Source organism: Phodopus roborovskii, unplaced genomic scaffold (genome assembly GCF_943737965.1).
Source record: "Phodopus roborovskii unplaced genomic scaffold, PHOROB, whole genome shotgun sequence".
Taxonomy (NCBI): domain Eukaryota; kingdom Metazoa; phylum Chordata; class Mammalia; order Rodentia; family Cricetidae; genus Phodopus; species Phodopus roborovskii.
In genome coordinates this window covers 664,812-679,863 of record NW_026126645.1, presented here as the reverse complement: position 1 = coordinate 679,863, position 15,052 = coordinate 664,812, and the positions used below count along the sequence as shown (strand labels likewise).

The following is a 15,052-nucleotide window of genomic DNA, read 5'->3' as shown; positions in this document are numbered from 1 at the left end:
AGTGTCTCCCTGCCAGCCTTCCCAACACTTCATGGACCTGAGGACCCCAGCCCAGTCCTGTTGGGAAGTTGGAGAAGTTCACTGTGAAGTAGGTTGTACTTCAGCAATGGGGTTCTGGGGGGGGGGGTTCTACTGCCTGCTCCAGTACAGGTTCATGATGTGACTGTTGGAGCCAGTGTCCCCAGCACACCTCCTACCCTGCCCTCTACTCCACACAAGTGTAGCCCAGCCAAAGAGCACAGCCAGCACTGCCTAGGCCCCCAGGATGCTTTGGACACATTCATTTGCCACTACATCGTCACCAGTTCCCCTTGGCCACACTTAGGGACTTGGTCCACATTCTGAACCACTGACCACAGCCAGTCTTTTTTATGCCCACAGAAAAGTGTTTTTATATGAACTTTCTCATAGTTTATAGGTATTTTTTATAAATCTGAATGCTGAGGAAAAAGAAGGGGACAGTGGCTCCCCCCAGCAGCAGCCGTATGATGGCTGGGTCTGAAATCCCAGGTGGATCCTGCCTGATGTCCTCGCAGTTGCACATGGGGGAAAATGTATCCATCTTCTTTCTCTTCCACGTTTTTTACAAATAGTCTTCCAAGGGTCAGCATTTCCCCAGCTCGGTCCTGCGCTTCACACTCCCAAGAGCTGCCTTCATCTTAACCTCGTTAAGGCCTTCTTTACATCAGCCAGTTCCCTGTGTGCCCAGGTCTTTTCCCTGCCCTGTCTTCAGCCTGGCAGAGGCGGAAGTCAGGTACCCATTCCCTGAGCCCAGCTCCCGCTGTCTGCCACTGGAGTCACAGCCTCTGGGGTGCCCTGCAGAGAGCACCCCATGTTTCTCATCTCGTTCTCACAACAAACCAATGAATTAGAGAATCGCCCCCATTTTCAAGCCAGGATCCCTCAGTACTGGAGTTGGGAGTCAAACCCACGTGTGACTCCAAAGGCTGTATTTGGGGTGGAGAGGGACTTTGCTTGATTCAGCATCCGTGCTGACTTCCCCCCTGCGGTGGCAAGGAAATCCTTTGAAATCATGACTCCCAGGTGCTGGTGCATGCCTTCAGTCCTAGCACTCAGACACAGAGTTCCAGGCCAGCCCTGTTTACAGAGTGAGTTCCAGGACAGGCTCCAAAGCAATACAGAGAACCCTGTCTGAATAAATAAATAAATAAGTCGAAATCATAATTTATGATCTGACCGAACAGAGCAGGTGCCAATAGCTCAGCCGGGTTCTCTGTCTTGGCCGGTGGAGGTATGTGTGTGAGCTTCAAGGTGCCTCTGCTGCCTAGCAGGCATGATGTGTATGTGCCACCCAGCCTCAGAAGGGGTCAGAGTGGACTCCACATGGAGCAATTCTGTTCCTATGTGAAGTACTGATTGCTGGGACTTTTGTGACTTCAATGATGCTTCTGCACATCCCCAGCTGCCATCCTGTCACCCTCTGCCCCCATCCCCAGCATGTCCTGTAATAAAACTGGCGCATCTAAGGAAGCTTGGTGCTTTTCCTTTGAGCAGGATGTTTGGTTTCGTCCTTCCGAGGTCTGACTGCTGTCCCTATTGGGAGATGGGCAAGGATGAACACATTTGAATTGGACTGTCTTTGGAGCCTTGCCTGTCAACAGAGGGCTTGAGTCACATGCCTAAGGTGAGTTTGTCATAGAATGATAAAACATACAATGAACCTGGACCTTTGTGTGGAGAATGGTCCTAAAGTTAAACCCGTTGTCTTCAAAGTGGAGCCCATGACAGGCATTAGGTAGTCACGGGAGGAAAGGCGCCTGTAGGGTGGTAAGATCACTCACTGGGTTAGGGTGCTTGCTACCAAGACAACCTGAGTTCAGGCCCTGACTCCCACGTGGTGGAGAGAGCAATTCCTAGTTATCTTTGTTCTCCACGTGGGCATATATAGCGCTCACACATGGCGAGGAGAGTGTAGGGAGAGGGAAGACCTGTAAAAAGAAGGCTTGAGTCAGAGGAGGGCAAGGGAAACATGCAGCGCCAGAGCGTCAGCCACCGCCTAGCCTTCTGCGGAAAAGGGCTCTGGAACACAAACCAGACGGCAGAGCCAAACCAGCCTTTTGTACTTGAATCACTTTGACTAGTGTGGTGAGGGGGATTGATTATAATCATTACATTTCTTATGGGGACCAGTGCAAAATGAAGTACAAAAAAAAAAATGTAAGAAGTATTTAGTCAGGTGCTATACAGTGGCGGGGCTTTGTCAGTGATAGGCTATTTGACAATCCTACAAAGACACTGAAAACTTCTTGTTATCTAGAACTTGAATGGTGCTCCATCTGTGTTTTTTATTTATTTTGTTTTTCGAGATGGGGTTTTTCAGTGGCTTTGGAAGCTGTCCTGGAACTAGCTCTTGTAGACTAGGCTGGTCTCAAATTCACAGAAGCCCGACTGCCTCTGCCTCCCAAGTGCTGGGGTTGCTCACCTGCTTACAATTGTGACACAACTGCCCTGGGATTCAGCACCAGTAGCAGCTGTGCAGGTTTACAGCCTGGAGCAATAGGCTACACCATTTCCTCTAGGTGTGTAGTACATACATTGTTAGGTAGGTGTGTGTACGCACACTCCCTGATGTTTGCATAACTCAGTCACCTAAGGACACATTCCTCAGAGTACCCTTTCTTCAGCAATGCATAACTGTAACTTCAAGGGGACAACAATAGAGAAATAAAGTATACATGGGCGTAGTAAGGCAAGTCTGGGCATAGTGCCCATTGTGACTGCATCAGGCTGTCCACCCACCAAGCCAACAGTTTTGTCCCTGGCAGATGGGGATTACAGGCTTTGGGACCAAGGCAATGCAACTGGTGAGTTAGGCAAAGCCATGTACTGAGGGCAGAAAATGAAGTGTCCCTTTAACTGGATGCCATGGAGACCAGCAGCATGAGCCTGTGAGCTTGGAAGGAGTCTCCGGGTGTCACCAATCCACCCATCTAATCCACAAACTGAATTATGCAGCATGCGTGTGTACGTGTATGCATGTGTGTGAGACAGCGAGCTTTTAAACAGAAGAAAGCTACTCAGAAGCACTGGAGGGTATGCATCGAAGGCGAAAGCATCCATTTTTGCTGGGGGCCGTATCAGGGAACCAATGGGACGAGAGTCGACTAGACAAGAATGGCAGAAACGCCAAGACGAGGATTCGGAGACTTGCAGCAGTGAGGACGACACCAACCACAGTAGGTGCTGAACTGCAACACGGGCGGACCACCGTTGCCCAGAAATTTGTAGAGTACAAATGCGGCCCGCAACACGGAAGCAAAGTCCAGCGAACCGCTCAGCGCCCCAGGAACAACCCGCTACGGGGCGTGGCCTACGGGGGCGTGGCCTCCCGGGTGTGCCGTCCACTCAGAGGCCGCGTCCGCTCCGGCCCCTTGTTAAGCCCGCCTCTCCTGGGCGTGCGGCAGGATACGCAGTTGCGAACGATTGCTTCCGGAGGCGGGTCAGCGGAAGTGACGTTCGAGGCTCGGCCGCCTGCCGGAGTAGGAGGGGCTGAGGTGAGTCCGGAGCTTGAGTCTGAGGTGAGCCCATCGCGGGGCGCTGCGGCCAGCAGGCGCGGTGGGCGCCGCCGGTCCGCCGCCAGCGCCTCCGTCCCGGCGCAGGGGGAGCGCGTGATTGCTATTCTCGTGCGAGTTCTCGCGGGAGGCGCCGCTGTCTGCCCCCTCCCCCGGCGGGGACACGAGTCCCGAGGCGTAGTTGCCCGCCAAGTCACCCAGCCGTTGGGGTCTACCCAGCCGTTAAGGTTGCGACCCCAGGCTTCGCGCCCCGGCCGCGTGGCCTCTGTAGGACCTGCGCCGGCCTGGAGGCACCGACCCGGCCCGTGGGTCCAAGGGCCACGGACACGCCGTGGGGACTTGGCCGACCTTGGCCTTGACCGGCTCGCCTTCGCGGGGGCGGGGGGCGCGCCGTTGGGGACGCGAGGCGTTACCTGGGCTGGCCGTGGGCCCCTCGCGCAGTGGGCGCGGGTGTCCGCCGGGCGCCGCCGGGCAAAGTTCCTCCCTGGCCCGGGACCGCCGGGACCGCCGGGTCGGGGCCCTCCTTGTAGCGGAACGGGTCCGCCGAGAGAGACGGCGCCTACACTGCCACCGTGGAAGGGGCTGCGGCCGCGCCGAGGTGCGAAGACCCGGGGCTGCCGAGCGGATAGCGGGCACGCGGGGGGCGGGGCCTCGGAGCTAAGTTGCTGTCGACTACGGCGGTTTCTTAAAGCTGAGCGCTTGCGGTGCCTGGCAAAGGCCCTGCTGTGGCCGATCGGTTGCTTCGTTTCTGTCTTGAGCAGCCTGGGAAGGCAACCCAGGCGGCTACGAATGATCTGAGGACCCGGCGTGATGCATGAGCAGAATGCTGAGAGACTGGGATGAACCGGATAAGGTTCTGCTGGGTCTCACGGAGGCAATGGTGTGGACTGGGACTCAGGAGGCGTGTTGGGAGCTGATAGCCAGGTAGCAAGCAGTGTGGCCCAGAGCAGAGGACTAGGGAGGGCGTGTGGCACCAAAACGTGCACTGACAGTATTAGAGTTTGGCACCAAAACGTGCCCTGACAGTATTGGTTTGGAGAGAGCCGGATGATGGGGTCCGGGCTATTTGGTAGGCCCTGCTGGCAGGAGGGCTGTACAGTTTAGAGAGAGCTGAAAGGTTTATTAAACACCAGAGCAGTAGAAAGAGCAGTTTGTTAAAAAGTCTGCCTTTGCCTGAGGATTAGATTCAGCTGGAGTCTCTGGAGCACAGTTAGATGGTATTCAGCAAGAAGTCTAGCACACAGGGACTTTGCAGGCTTCAACAGCACTGCATGTATGTACCAGAACCTAGCCCAGACTCTGGGCACTGTCTTCTGTACAGCTACTGAGTGACTGGCCAGGCAAGTCCTTTCTTTTCTCCGTGTGTATAAGGTGACAACTTTGCCAAGGTAGAAGAGGAACTCCAGGTCTCCCTTAAGTGATACTGCTTGTCAAATTCAGCTCATCCCCGTTCAGCACCAGACCTGGGTCCCCTAGGGACTTCTCACCCAGGCATTGCAAGCCCTCATGACAAGACCCTTGGTCTACCTTTTGCATTGGCTTAGGATACTGTCATATTTTACAGGTCGCTCTCCAAAATCGACATGGGGTCTTCTTGGACTGAAATCGACTCATGCACACCTGCCTAGTACACCTCTTAATGATGCCCAGCTTTACTTAGAAAAATGTGTATTCTTGGTGTTTGACAGACATAAGGCTCACCGATTGAAAGCATGCGAGGGCAGCTGTGAAGAATGCAGTCGGGAGTACTGCTTTGTGTGTTAACCTTAGAAATGAGTTTTTATAATAATACTCATGAGTAACTCCGTTTTAAATTTTATTAAGCACTTCACCCACCTACCCCAATTTCACTGACCTTTAGGGTAGCCTAGAGTGGCACTTTTCCTCTTTGTTTGAGACAGGGTTTCTCTGTGTAACAACTCTGGCTGTCCTGGAACTTGCCCTGTAGACCCAGCTGGCCTCCCAAGTACTGGGACTAAAGGTGTGTGCCACTGCCCAGCAGATGAAGCAGATGAAGAAACCAGCATTCAAAAATATTGAGACACAGCCATAAAAGACTAAGCCAGAAAAACAAAACAAACAAACAAACAAAAAAAAAAAAAAAACAGCTCTTGGGGCTGGAGGTGTGGTTCTGTGACAGAATGTTTGCAGTTGTGGGTAGGGTAATGAATTACAGTCACTTAAATCTCTTTTCTCTGTAGCCCAGTAGACTGAAATTAGCATGAGTTGGCTGTTGATTCTTTCTTACCCACTTGCATTTTCAAGAATAAATGTTTGGGCTTGGATGGTACTGAGTTTTGCTTTCCTTTGAGCTTTGTAACTACCAAAGGGTTCTAGCTGCATCTTTGAGGCTTTGCCTCAGTTCACCTTAGAGCCTGGAGGTTTCCCTGGGTTGGCTAAGCTTTCTAAGCAAATCTGGGTTTAGAAAAGCCAGTGATAAGTAAGGGCAGCCCTTAGGCTAGTTTTTTCCTTTACACATTGGAGATGGTTTTAGCAATGGCTGTGCAGAGGTTCGTTTAGAGGTTTGTTTTGTGATCACCAAGTCCCTACTCTCTGGTGTTTGTTTCACAGGAAAGATCTCATGCTAGGAATGGCCTGATATGAAGGAGTCATACCTCCAGCTTTCCCAAGCTGTCCTGTGGGTGCCTTGTCCTTCAAGTGCAGGAGCTGGCTGAACTTTCAGGCATGGAAGCCAATATGGTAAGTAGTCCCAGGGCAGGGGGCTAGAGAGCAGAGTACTGAACGTGCTGAAGAACTATACAGGGTCCTGAGATGCCAGTCCATCTTTATTTTCACTGAAGCCCTGGGATTGGAGCAACTGTCACCCTACTTCCTTTTTGGTGCTTCGTGAGTCCATGCTTTTACTTTTTTGTGCAAAAGAACATGAGGGAACCAGAACAGTCCATACCCACAGCTAATTCTGGTTCCTTCTCTGGACCCTCCCAACCACTGACTTTAGCAGCATCAAGTGTAGAAACCAGCCCTTACAATTGCCTTGACTCACTCTGAGGTTTTTGGATCATCCATCTCTTCTCTAGACTATCCCAATCTGGCAAAACAAGCCACATGGGGCTGCTCGAAGTGTAGTAAGAAGAATTGGGACCAATCTACCCCTGAAACCTTGTCCCCGGGCGTCCTTTGAGGTGAGTGTACTGGAAGGGTAAGGAAAATAAAGGCTCAGAATAAAGAAGGTGGATGCTGCTTCTGTGCAGAAGACATCTTGTTAGTTGCCAACGCTTTAGCCCACTGGTCCCTTTCATTTCCTAAGTGCTTATATAATATGATCCTGGTCATTGTGCCTTTCTGATTGTGTACAGACATGTGACCATAACAATCAGACTTCCAGCTTGCTCATAAATTGATAATCTTTCATCTTATCTTTTGTTGTTGCTAAGTGACTCAGATTTTATAAGCTTGCAGCAATGCATTTTATCAAAGCAGGCCAGAAAGGCTTTGCTAAACCAAACCTCCAGATGATTTATATCAGAGCTGAGGCATTTGTGCCCTGGCAGGTCTATGTGAGTGCTGTGACTCTTTGAGTAGACCTGCTTTTCTCACCAGCCCTATGAGTGGGCCACTTAGACTCTATTTTTAGTGTTTCTCTGTGGCCTCAAATCCCCATCCTCCTTTTTCTGTCCAAATATGGCCACTGTATTACTGGCTGTTTGACAGGCTGACTTGTGTCTATAGAGGAGATTCCTGTCTGGTCTAGGTCTCTGAGACTTCTGTAGTAGAAAATGAAATAATGTTTATTAGAGCCAAATGTCTCCATTAAAAACTCCTGGTGATGCTGGGTGGTGGTGGTATGCTGCCTTTAATCCCAGCACTTGTAGAGACAGGCCCTGTCTACACCATTAGTTCCAGGACAGCTAGAGCTACACAGAAACCTGGTCTCAGAGGGAAAACAACTCCCAGTGACACATCAGCTCTGTGTTAAATGGCTAAGGTGGTGAGTATAGGAAACAGACATGAATGCATTATGGCACAGAGGAGGTAAAAACACATGCATGAAAGAATGTGGGCCTAGGGAGAAAAAGCAAAATGTGTGTGTGTGTGTGTGTGTGTGTGTGTGTGTGTGTGTGTGTGTGTGTAATACATACATATATATATATATATATATATATATATATATATATATATATATAAATGATAGCTGCAGTCTGTATAAGAACTGAATCTGGAGTTAGAAGTGAGATCAGAGTTGGTGTTAGGTGGCAGGATTGAAATTAGAAGTGTGTAGTTAAGGGGATAGTTTCTCATTACCAAACACTGCCCAGAACTGTCAAAAGAACATGGGAATGACCTGTGTACTCAGAAGCATCAGAAACAAGGGGAAATAAAGTTGTGTAATGTAACACTGGAAGTTTCCCAACATTTAACTATACCCATTGTCTAGATGCTGCTGAACAAAGACAAGGACACAGGCTCTTCAAGAAGTACATATGAGTACTATTAATGTTTAGTATATGGGGCTGGGGAGATGGCTCAGGAGCTGTTCTTCCAGGGGGCTCTGGTCTGATTCCCATCACCTATATCACGGCTCACAGCTGTCTGTAAATCCATTTCTAGAAGATCTAACACCCTCTTTTTGGCATACGTAGGCACCAAGCATGCACATGGCACACAGGCGTACATGTAGGCAAAACACTCATGCACATTAAGGGCAGGGGGATTCAGGCTAGTCTCCTTAAATTGCCTGATTTGTATCAGTGTTGGATTAGGTGTCCCATTTTGCATTAATCCGATTAGCTCTCATCAGGTTGTATGAATGTTTAATTTTGCTTTCCTATAGACTCTGCCCAACATTTCTGACCTGTGTTTGAGAGATGTACCTCCAGTCCCTACTCTGGCTGACATTGCCTGGATTGCTGCAGATGAAGAGGAAACATATGCTCGAGTCAGGTAGCTGAGGCAGTAGCTGCTCTGCTGGTGGTGAAGAAGTGGCAGTCAGCAAAAAGGGTGTTTATGAGAGGCTGACACCAACAAGAATGAGAACTGGGCTTAAAGGGAAGTAGTAGAACCTATGGAGTGAAGGAATTTAATCAGGGATACAGCTGTAAGACATTTTTCTTTTTCTGGCTCAGGAGCGATACCCGTCCCCTAAGACACACCTGGAAGCCCAGCCCTTTGATTGTCATGCAACGTAATGCCTCAGTGCCCAATCTGCGTGGGTCTGAGGAGAGGCTCCTGGCCCTGAAGAAGCCAGCCCTGCCTGCCCTAAGCCGCACCACTGAGCTGCAGGATGAACTAAGCCACCTGCGAAGTCAGATTGCTAAAATAGTGGCAGCAGATGCAGGTAAGAGCCCCACTGAGCACACAGTACAGCAGGCTGTCCTTTCCCCTGGTTATTGAGCAAGATAAAGATGAGAAAAATTAGTCTCTGATTCAGGAAGACTTAGGCCTAAGGCTCTAAAGTTGACTTGAGACCCAGATATCCTGTAATACACTTTAGAAGATGTCCACTAGTCATTTATTGATTGTTTTGATTAGGAAAAACAATTTTTTAAGTTAACCAGTTAAGTTCCTTCTCTTAGCCACACAAGCTAATACCCCCTTTTCCAACCATCTTTAATATCACATATCCCATTAACCCAAGGAATCCACTTTTCAATATAAGCATCTTACCAGCACCATGAAGACATATCCTCTTAATTACCTATCTCCCTCTCCTTGTCCTTTCTACCAGAGAATACTTCCCTATGCAGCTTTCTGCATACAGTTAAAGCAGAGCCTTAAATTAAAAGAGAGGGGCCTACCTTAACCAGAGGCAGAGACAACCAATAGGTACCTCTCCCCCAAGATGCTCAATGGCTTAAAGACATAGCTCTTAAACTTTATCAGCTAGTAGAGCACATAAAAGTTGTAAAGTGTGGGGCAGTAAGATGGCTCAGCCAGTAAAGGCACTTGCCACCAAGCCTAACTACTTGAGTTCCATCCCTAGGACCCACATGGTAGAGCAAAGATCAGACTTCTGAAAGTTGTTTTCTGACCTACTCTGTCATAAACCTGTACCCACATGCATCCAATAAATACATGCAATTTTTTTTTTAGAAAATTAAGCCATAGAATATGAAAAAATCACCACTATCATTTCTTAAGAATTCTGAAGACATTTGTCTCAATTAAAACTGGGAAGTTTTGTCTAGAACATTTCAAGCTCTTAGAGCAAAATTCAAAATATCAAGTTGAAACACTGTCACATTTGAGAAAATGCCAAGTGTAGGAAATGCAGGCCTTGCTGGCCTCAGTTTAAAATGGCTGCCAGACTATAGCCCACTGTGTATTGGGAGCATGTAGGGGTCCTGAGTTTGTGGGACAGGATTTTCTCTGCCTGCGTGGAGCCCTCAGTGGGAAGTAGAGTAGGGAAGGCTCCCTTGGGGAATTCCACCCTTGGCACTGAGATGTGAGCTTAGGGAATGAATGTGTTCTGTAGACAGTGTTTGTGAGAAGACCATTGCTTCACTGCAGCCCAATGTCCACCATATCTATTGTTTTCTCTTTCAGCTTCGTCTTCATTAACGCCAGATTTCTTATCTCCAGGAAGTTCAAATGTCTCTTCTCCTTTACCTTGCTTTGGATCCTCATTCCACTCTACAACTTCCTTTGTCATTAGTGACATCACTGAGGAGACTGAAGTAGAGGTCCCTGAGCTTCCAACTGTCCCCCTGCTTTGTTCTGCCAGTCCTGAATGTTGCAAACAAGAACACAAAACTACCTGCAGCTCGTCAGAAGAAGATGATTGCATCTCTCTGTCCAAGGCCAGCAGTTTTGCAGACATGATGGGCATCCTGAAGGATTTTCACAGGATAAAACAGAGCCAAGACCTGTGAGTATCTGACAGGAGCTCTAGTGACAGGAGCTCTAGTGATCTTTCAGTCACTCATAGCTAATGAGTGATCCTATCACTGTATTCACCAAGCTTGCTGACTGACTAGGGTCTGGTTTGAGGAAAAAGCAGCAGTAGTAGCTTTTTAGTTTGCATACTTCTAGCTACCATGTTTCAACATGTTCTACCCTTCAGAGTTGGGAGATCTTAACACATACTGGTGTCTCAAACTATTTTTAAATAAAATAGTTTAGGGCCAGAAAGATGGCTTGGTGTTAAGAGCACATACTGCTCTTGAAGAGGACCCAAGTTTGATTCCTGGTACCCATAATACAACCATTTGTAACACAGCTCCAGGGGCTCTCACCCCTGATGTCTGTGGATACCTGTACTCACATGATACTCTGTAATACAAAACCTCCAAGCATTTTGTTTCTGTGTCTAGCCCTGGCTGTCCTGGAACTTGCTCTGTAGATCAGGTTGGCCTTGCACACATCTTTAGTCCCAACACTTGTGGAGTCTGGAGCTGGGACTAAAGGTATGTGCTTCCACACCCAGCTTTTAAGATTCATAATTAGTTCTTACATCTGACTGCCCAGATGTAAAACTGTTCGGATATGGGGTGTTGGTTGATTTTTTGAAACAAAGTCTAGTAAAATTACCAAAGCAGAATGCCCAGAGAATGGAGATGTGGTTGACTTTGCTCAAGCTTAAGAGAATTTGGGCAGGCCTGCAGTTTGAAGCAAGGCCACTCTCTGAGCGTCTTAAGAAGCTTCCTGGCAGATAAGCTCTAGAACTGCCTGAGAGAGCCCGTCCTTGCAGTTTCTCCAAATGTACTCTGAGCCACTCCACAGAGGAGCTTCTTGTTCAGCTTAGTTGGAGGTTGGCCTTGATTGGCAGGTGCCCAGTATAGCTATACTTGTTGATGCTAGGCAAGAAACTATCCTACTCTGGTCTTCCTATCTGGCCCATAAAGGTTCTTTGATTTCTCACTTCCCCAAATTCAGCTGTTGCCTCACCTTGTTTTTGGTCAGCCTCAAGTCCTTCCTCTCTTCTCCTTGTTCTAAAACATGCCCCTTGTCTGTCTCTTTGTAGTTCAAGCTGGTCTTGAACTTAGAATCGTTCTGCCTCTGTTCCCTGAGTGCAGGAAATACAAGTATTTGTCATCAGGTCACCTTCTGTTTACTTGGCTTCTTAGACTAAATTATATCCAAAAGTTTTGCCAAACCTTTCCTCCTATATGTGCCCTGGCATCTCTAATAGAAGTAACTAAGACTGGTTCATTAGCCAGGTTAGATAAAGTTCAGAAATGTGATGACTAAAGAATCCTACTTATACAATCTTGGTTTCTGTGTATTGCCTCAAAGACCAGTAAACACCTTCATGAGATGTGTAGACATTAACAGCTTCAGAGAACATTCAGGATTCTCTTCTGTGATAAATGTGTGTCTACTCTAGAGTTCATATTGTCCCCATAGTTCCTTACAATGTAAATGTTTGGCTATTTTTTATCTTATTAAGAAAAAAAAAAAAAGCTTAAGGGAAGATGTTAGTAGGTTATCTTATCTCCAGAACTAGTAAGGATCAGAATGGCTGATCCAGTCACTTACTGCAGACACTCTTGAGATTAGATCAGAACTCCAACAAATTGATGGCCCTTCATTTTACCCATATTTTATAGCCATGTAAGAAACAGGCATTTGGGGCTGGAGAGAAGGCTGAGGTTAAGACAATTGGCTGCTCTTCCAGAGGACTCAGGTTCAATTCCCAGCATCCATGTGGCAGCTCTCCAGTTCCAGCAATCTGACACCCTCAGAGAGAAAAATGTGCACATAAAATAAAAAATATTTTTAAAAACAAGAAACAGGCATTCTAGGAGCTGGAGAGATGGCTCAGTGCTTAAAAGCACTGACTGCTCTTCCAAAGGTCCTGAGTTATTATTACTCCTAGCAACCACATGGCAGCTCACACCCATGTGTGATGGTGTTTGATGCCCTCTTGTGGCATGCAGCCTTATGTACATGTAGACAGAGCACTCATACATAAAATACATTAAAAAAAAAAAAAAAAAAAAAAAAAAAAAAAAACATTCTAGTTAAGAGATGGGGGTCTATAAACAGCTTGGCTTTTGTTTTCTTTTTTAAGATTTGTTATGTATACAGCATTCTGCCAGCCAGAAAAGGCACCAGCTATTGTTATAGGTAATTGTGAGACACCATGTGGTTGCTGGGAATTGAACTCAGGACCTCTGGAAGAGCAGCTAGTGTTAACCTCTGAGCCATCTTTCCAGCCCCAAGAAACAGCTTGATTTTTAGACTGTGACTCCATGTCCTTCTGTGCCTAATCTTCCCTTAGGTGTGGGAACATGCACTGACAACTGCTTCACAGAGCAGCTGTGAAGATTGAGTAGGTAAAAAGTGCACGTAAAACACAACCCAGAACAGAGCAAGTACGTCCTAAATACAAGCTCTTGTTGTGTCTCCAGGAGCCGGAGTTTACTGAAGGAAGAAGACCCTGCTGTGCTCATCTCTGAGGTCCTTAGGAGGAAGTTTGCTCTGAAGGAAGAAGACATCAGTAGGAAAGGAAACTGACAGCACTGACTCTGCAGACTGTCTCATGCTCCTCAACTCCTTCAATAGCTGCCTTCCTCGCTGCAGATGTCTCTGCCTCAGTTAGAAGTCTGCAACAGTCTTGCCAACCAGCTAGGGCTCAGACTGAAAGAGAAGAGCTGGGCTGTGTTACTTGCACTTAAACCTTGACAGAAGCTAAGGTCTGTGGTTTGAGATGAGGCGTTTGTTACAGGTAATCGGGTAGGGTGGAGTGTCTGTTTAAAGAGGTGAAGTTCTTGTTTTTCCTAGTCTGTGTGAAAATCTGCCCTAAATGAATGACTCAGTTCACTGCATTAGACTCCATAATTGGTCTCACTGGACACTTTGTGCACAGCTGTCACTCAGCAGCTTCCTTGCAGCACCACAAGGCTAAGGGGGAGTGGCTGTTGATGTTCACAGGGATGATCTTCTGCTGCTCCATCATAAACCTATACCAGTGCCCAGCAATCACCTTTTCCTGTAGCTAGAGCAGTCAGGCCACTGCACCAGCCAATACCAGGCTGCTGCGGGGAGGCCTGGGCTATTTTTTCTGAAACATATTTTATAAAACTACAACCAGATCTACCCTCCAGGGCCTCATCATCATCAGTTCCACTGAAGTCTAGAAAGAAGTGGGGAGAGAAAAAAGAACATACCATCCTTCTTCTAGGAGAGTAACTGATTTCTCTGGGTTGGGCCAAGATTTTATTTACTGCATCATGCATGACTCAGGTGCCCTCAGGGCCCTTTTCTCTATGGTATGAATACTGCGTGTCTGAATTGAAACACTACCTGACATTAAATGAAGGATTTGGAGAAGTGGTGCATTTTCATTGTTCATCTCTAAGTTTTGACCACAGTAGCCTTTGCGGGAGGCTCCTGTTAAATCATAGGTATATGAGCTTTTTAAACAGTCTCCTAGCTTATTTTCTTACTCTGGGCCCAGTGGTTCTCAACCTGCTTAACACTGTGTCCCTTTAATACAGTTCCTCATGTTGTGATGACCCCAATCATAAAATTATTCTGTTGCTAATGTTGTGACTCATAATGTAAATATCTGGTATGCAGGATACCTGATATGCAATCCCAAAGGGGTTGTGACCCACATGTTGAGAACCACTGCCTTAGGAGAAAATTTCCTGGGGGTAAAGAAATGACCAGAAGTCAAGATCATTGGCTGTTATTCCAGAGAACCAGGTTTGATTCCCAGCACCCAAATGGCTGTTCACAATCATCTGTTCCTCCGATCTGACACACTCTTGGGCCTTATAGGTACCAGGCACACACATGAGGTACACAGGCATATACACTCAGAGCCTCTTATTCTAAGGGGTTTTGTCTTCCTTTCCATAGAAGATTTCACAAAACTCCTAAAAGCAATTCCATATGATAACATAATGTGGTAATGTGGTTTGTACATCCTAGAGGCTATTTAAGCCACAGATGTCAAACAAGTTGATTTGGGGCTAGGTGTTGGTGGTGCCTCTAATCCCAGCAGTCAGGCTGATCTCTGAGTTTGAGGGCAGCATGGTCTGTCTACAAAATGAGTTCGAGGACAGTTAGGGTTGTTACATAGAGAAACCTTGTCTCAAAAAAAAAAAGTTGACTTGGGCTGACAAAATGACTCAGAAGGTTGCAACTCAAAAGGAGAGAGATTCCTGGAAGCTGTCCTCTGGTGTAGCACATACACTTGCACTGGCAGTGCAGGATGCTTGTTTTTGGTTTTTTGAGACAGGGTTTCTCTATAGCTTTGGAGTCTGTCCTGGAACTCACTCTGTAGACAGGCTGTCCTTAAACTCAGAGATCCGCCTGTCTCTGCTCCCCACCCCCCAAGTGCTGGGATTAAAGGTGTCACACCAACACTGCCTAGCCATATCTGTCATAGAGTTTTTTATTGCTGTGAGGAGACACCATGAGCACAGCAACTCATATCTTATAAATAAAAACATTTAATTGAGGTGTTTCACTTACAGTTTCAGAGGTTCGGTCCATTAAGATCATGATGGGGAGAATGGCAGCATGCAGGTATGGTGCTGGAGCTGAGTAGTGCTAAATCTTGTGGGCAACGGGAAGTCGACTCACAATCACACAGAGGAAAACTTGAG

General features: G+C 47.3%; 1 protein-coding gene across 2 annotated transcripts; it reads left to right on the top strand.

Annotated features, from left to right (window-relative positions):
• Positions 1 to 6,098: 6,098 nt before the first annotated feature.
• Positions 6,099 to 13,766, top strand: Mtfr1l (mitochondrial fission regulator 1 like). 2 transcript variants are annotated; one of them, XM_051173509.1, is made up of 6 exons: positions 6,099 to 6,233; positions 6,572 to 6,676; positions 8,326 to 8,435; positions 8,618 to 8,829; positions 10,074 to 10,359; positions 12,845 to 13,766. In XM_051173509.1, the coding sequence occupies exons 1-6, from the start codon at positions 6,219 to 6,221 to the stop codon at positions 12,948 to 12,950; spliced, it is 834 nt and encodes a 277-aa protein (XP_051029466.1). In that variant the 5' UTR covers positions 6,099 to 6,218; the 3' UTR covers positions 12,951 to 13,766. The 2 variants fall into 2 exon arrangements, with proteins under 2 accessions (XP_051029466.1, XP_051029465.1); XM_051173508.1 differs by having other exon boundaries at positions 10,038 to 10,359.
• Positions 13,767 to 15,052: the final 1,286 nt, after the last annotated feature.

Excerpts from the sequence above, each read along its gene's own strand:
- Mtfr1l (XM_051173508.1), top strand. Across the intron at positions 8,830-10,037 it reads AATAGTGGCAGCAGATGCAG|CTTCGTCTTCATTAACGCCA; the intron begins GTAAGAGCCCCA and ends TTTCTCTTTCAG. Across the intron at positions 10,360-12,844 it reads ATAAAACAGAGCCAAGACCT|GAGCCGGAGTTTACTGAAGG; the intron begins GTGAGTATCTGA and ends TTGTGTCTCCAG.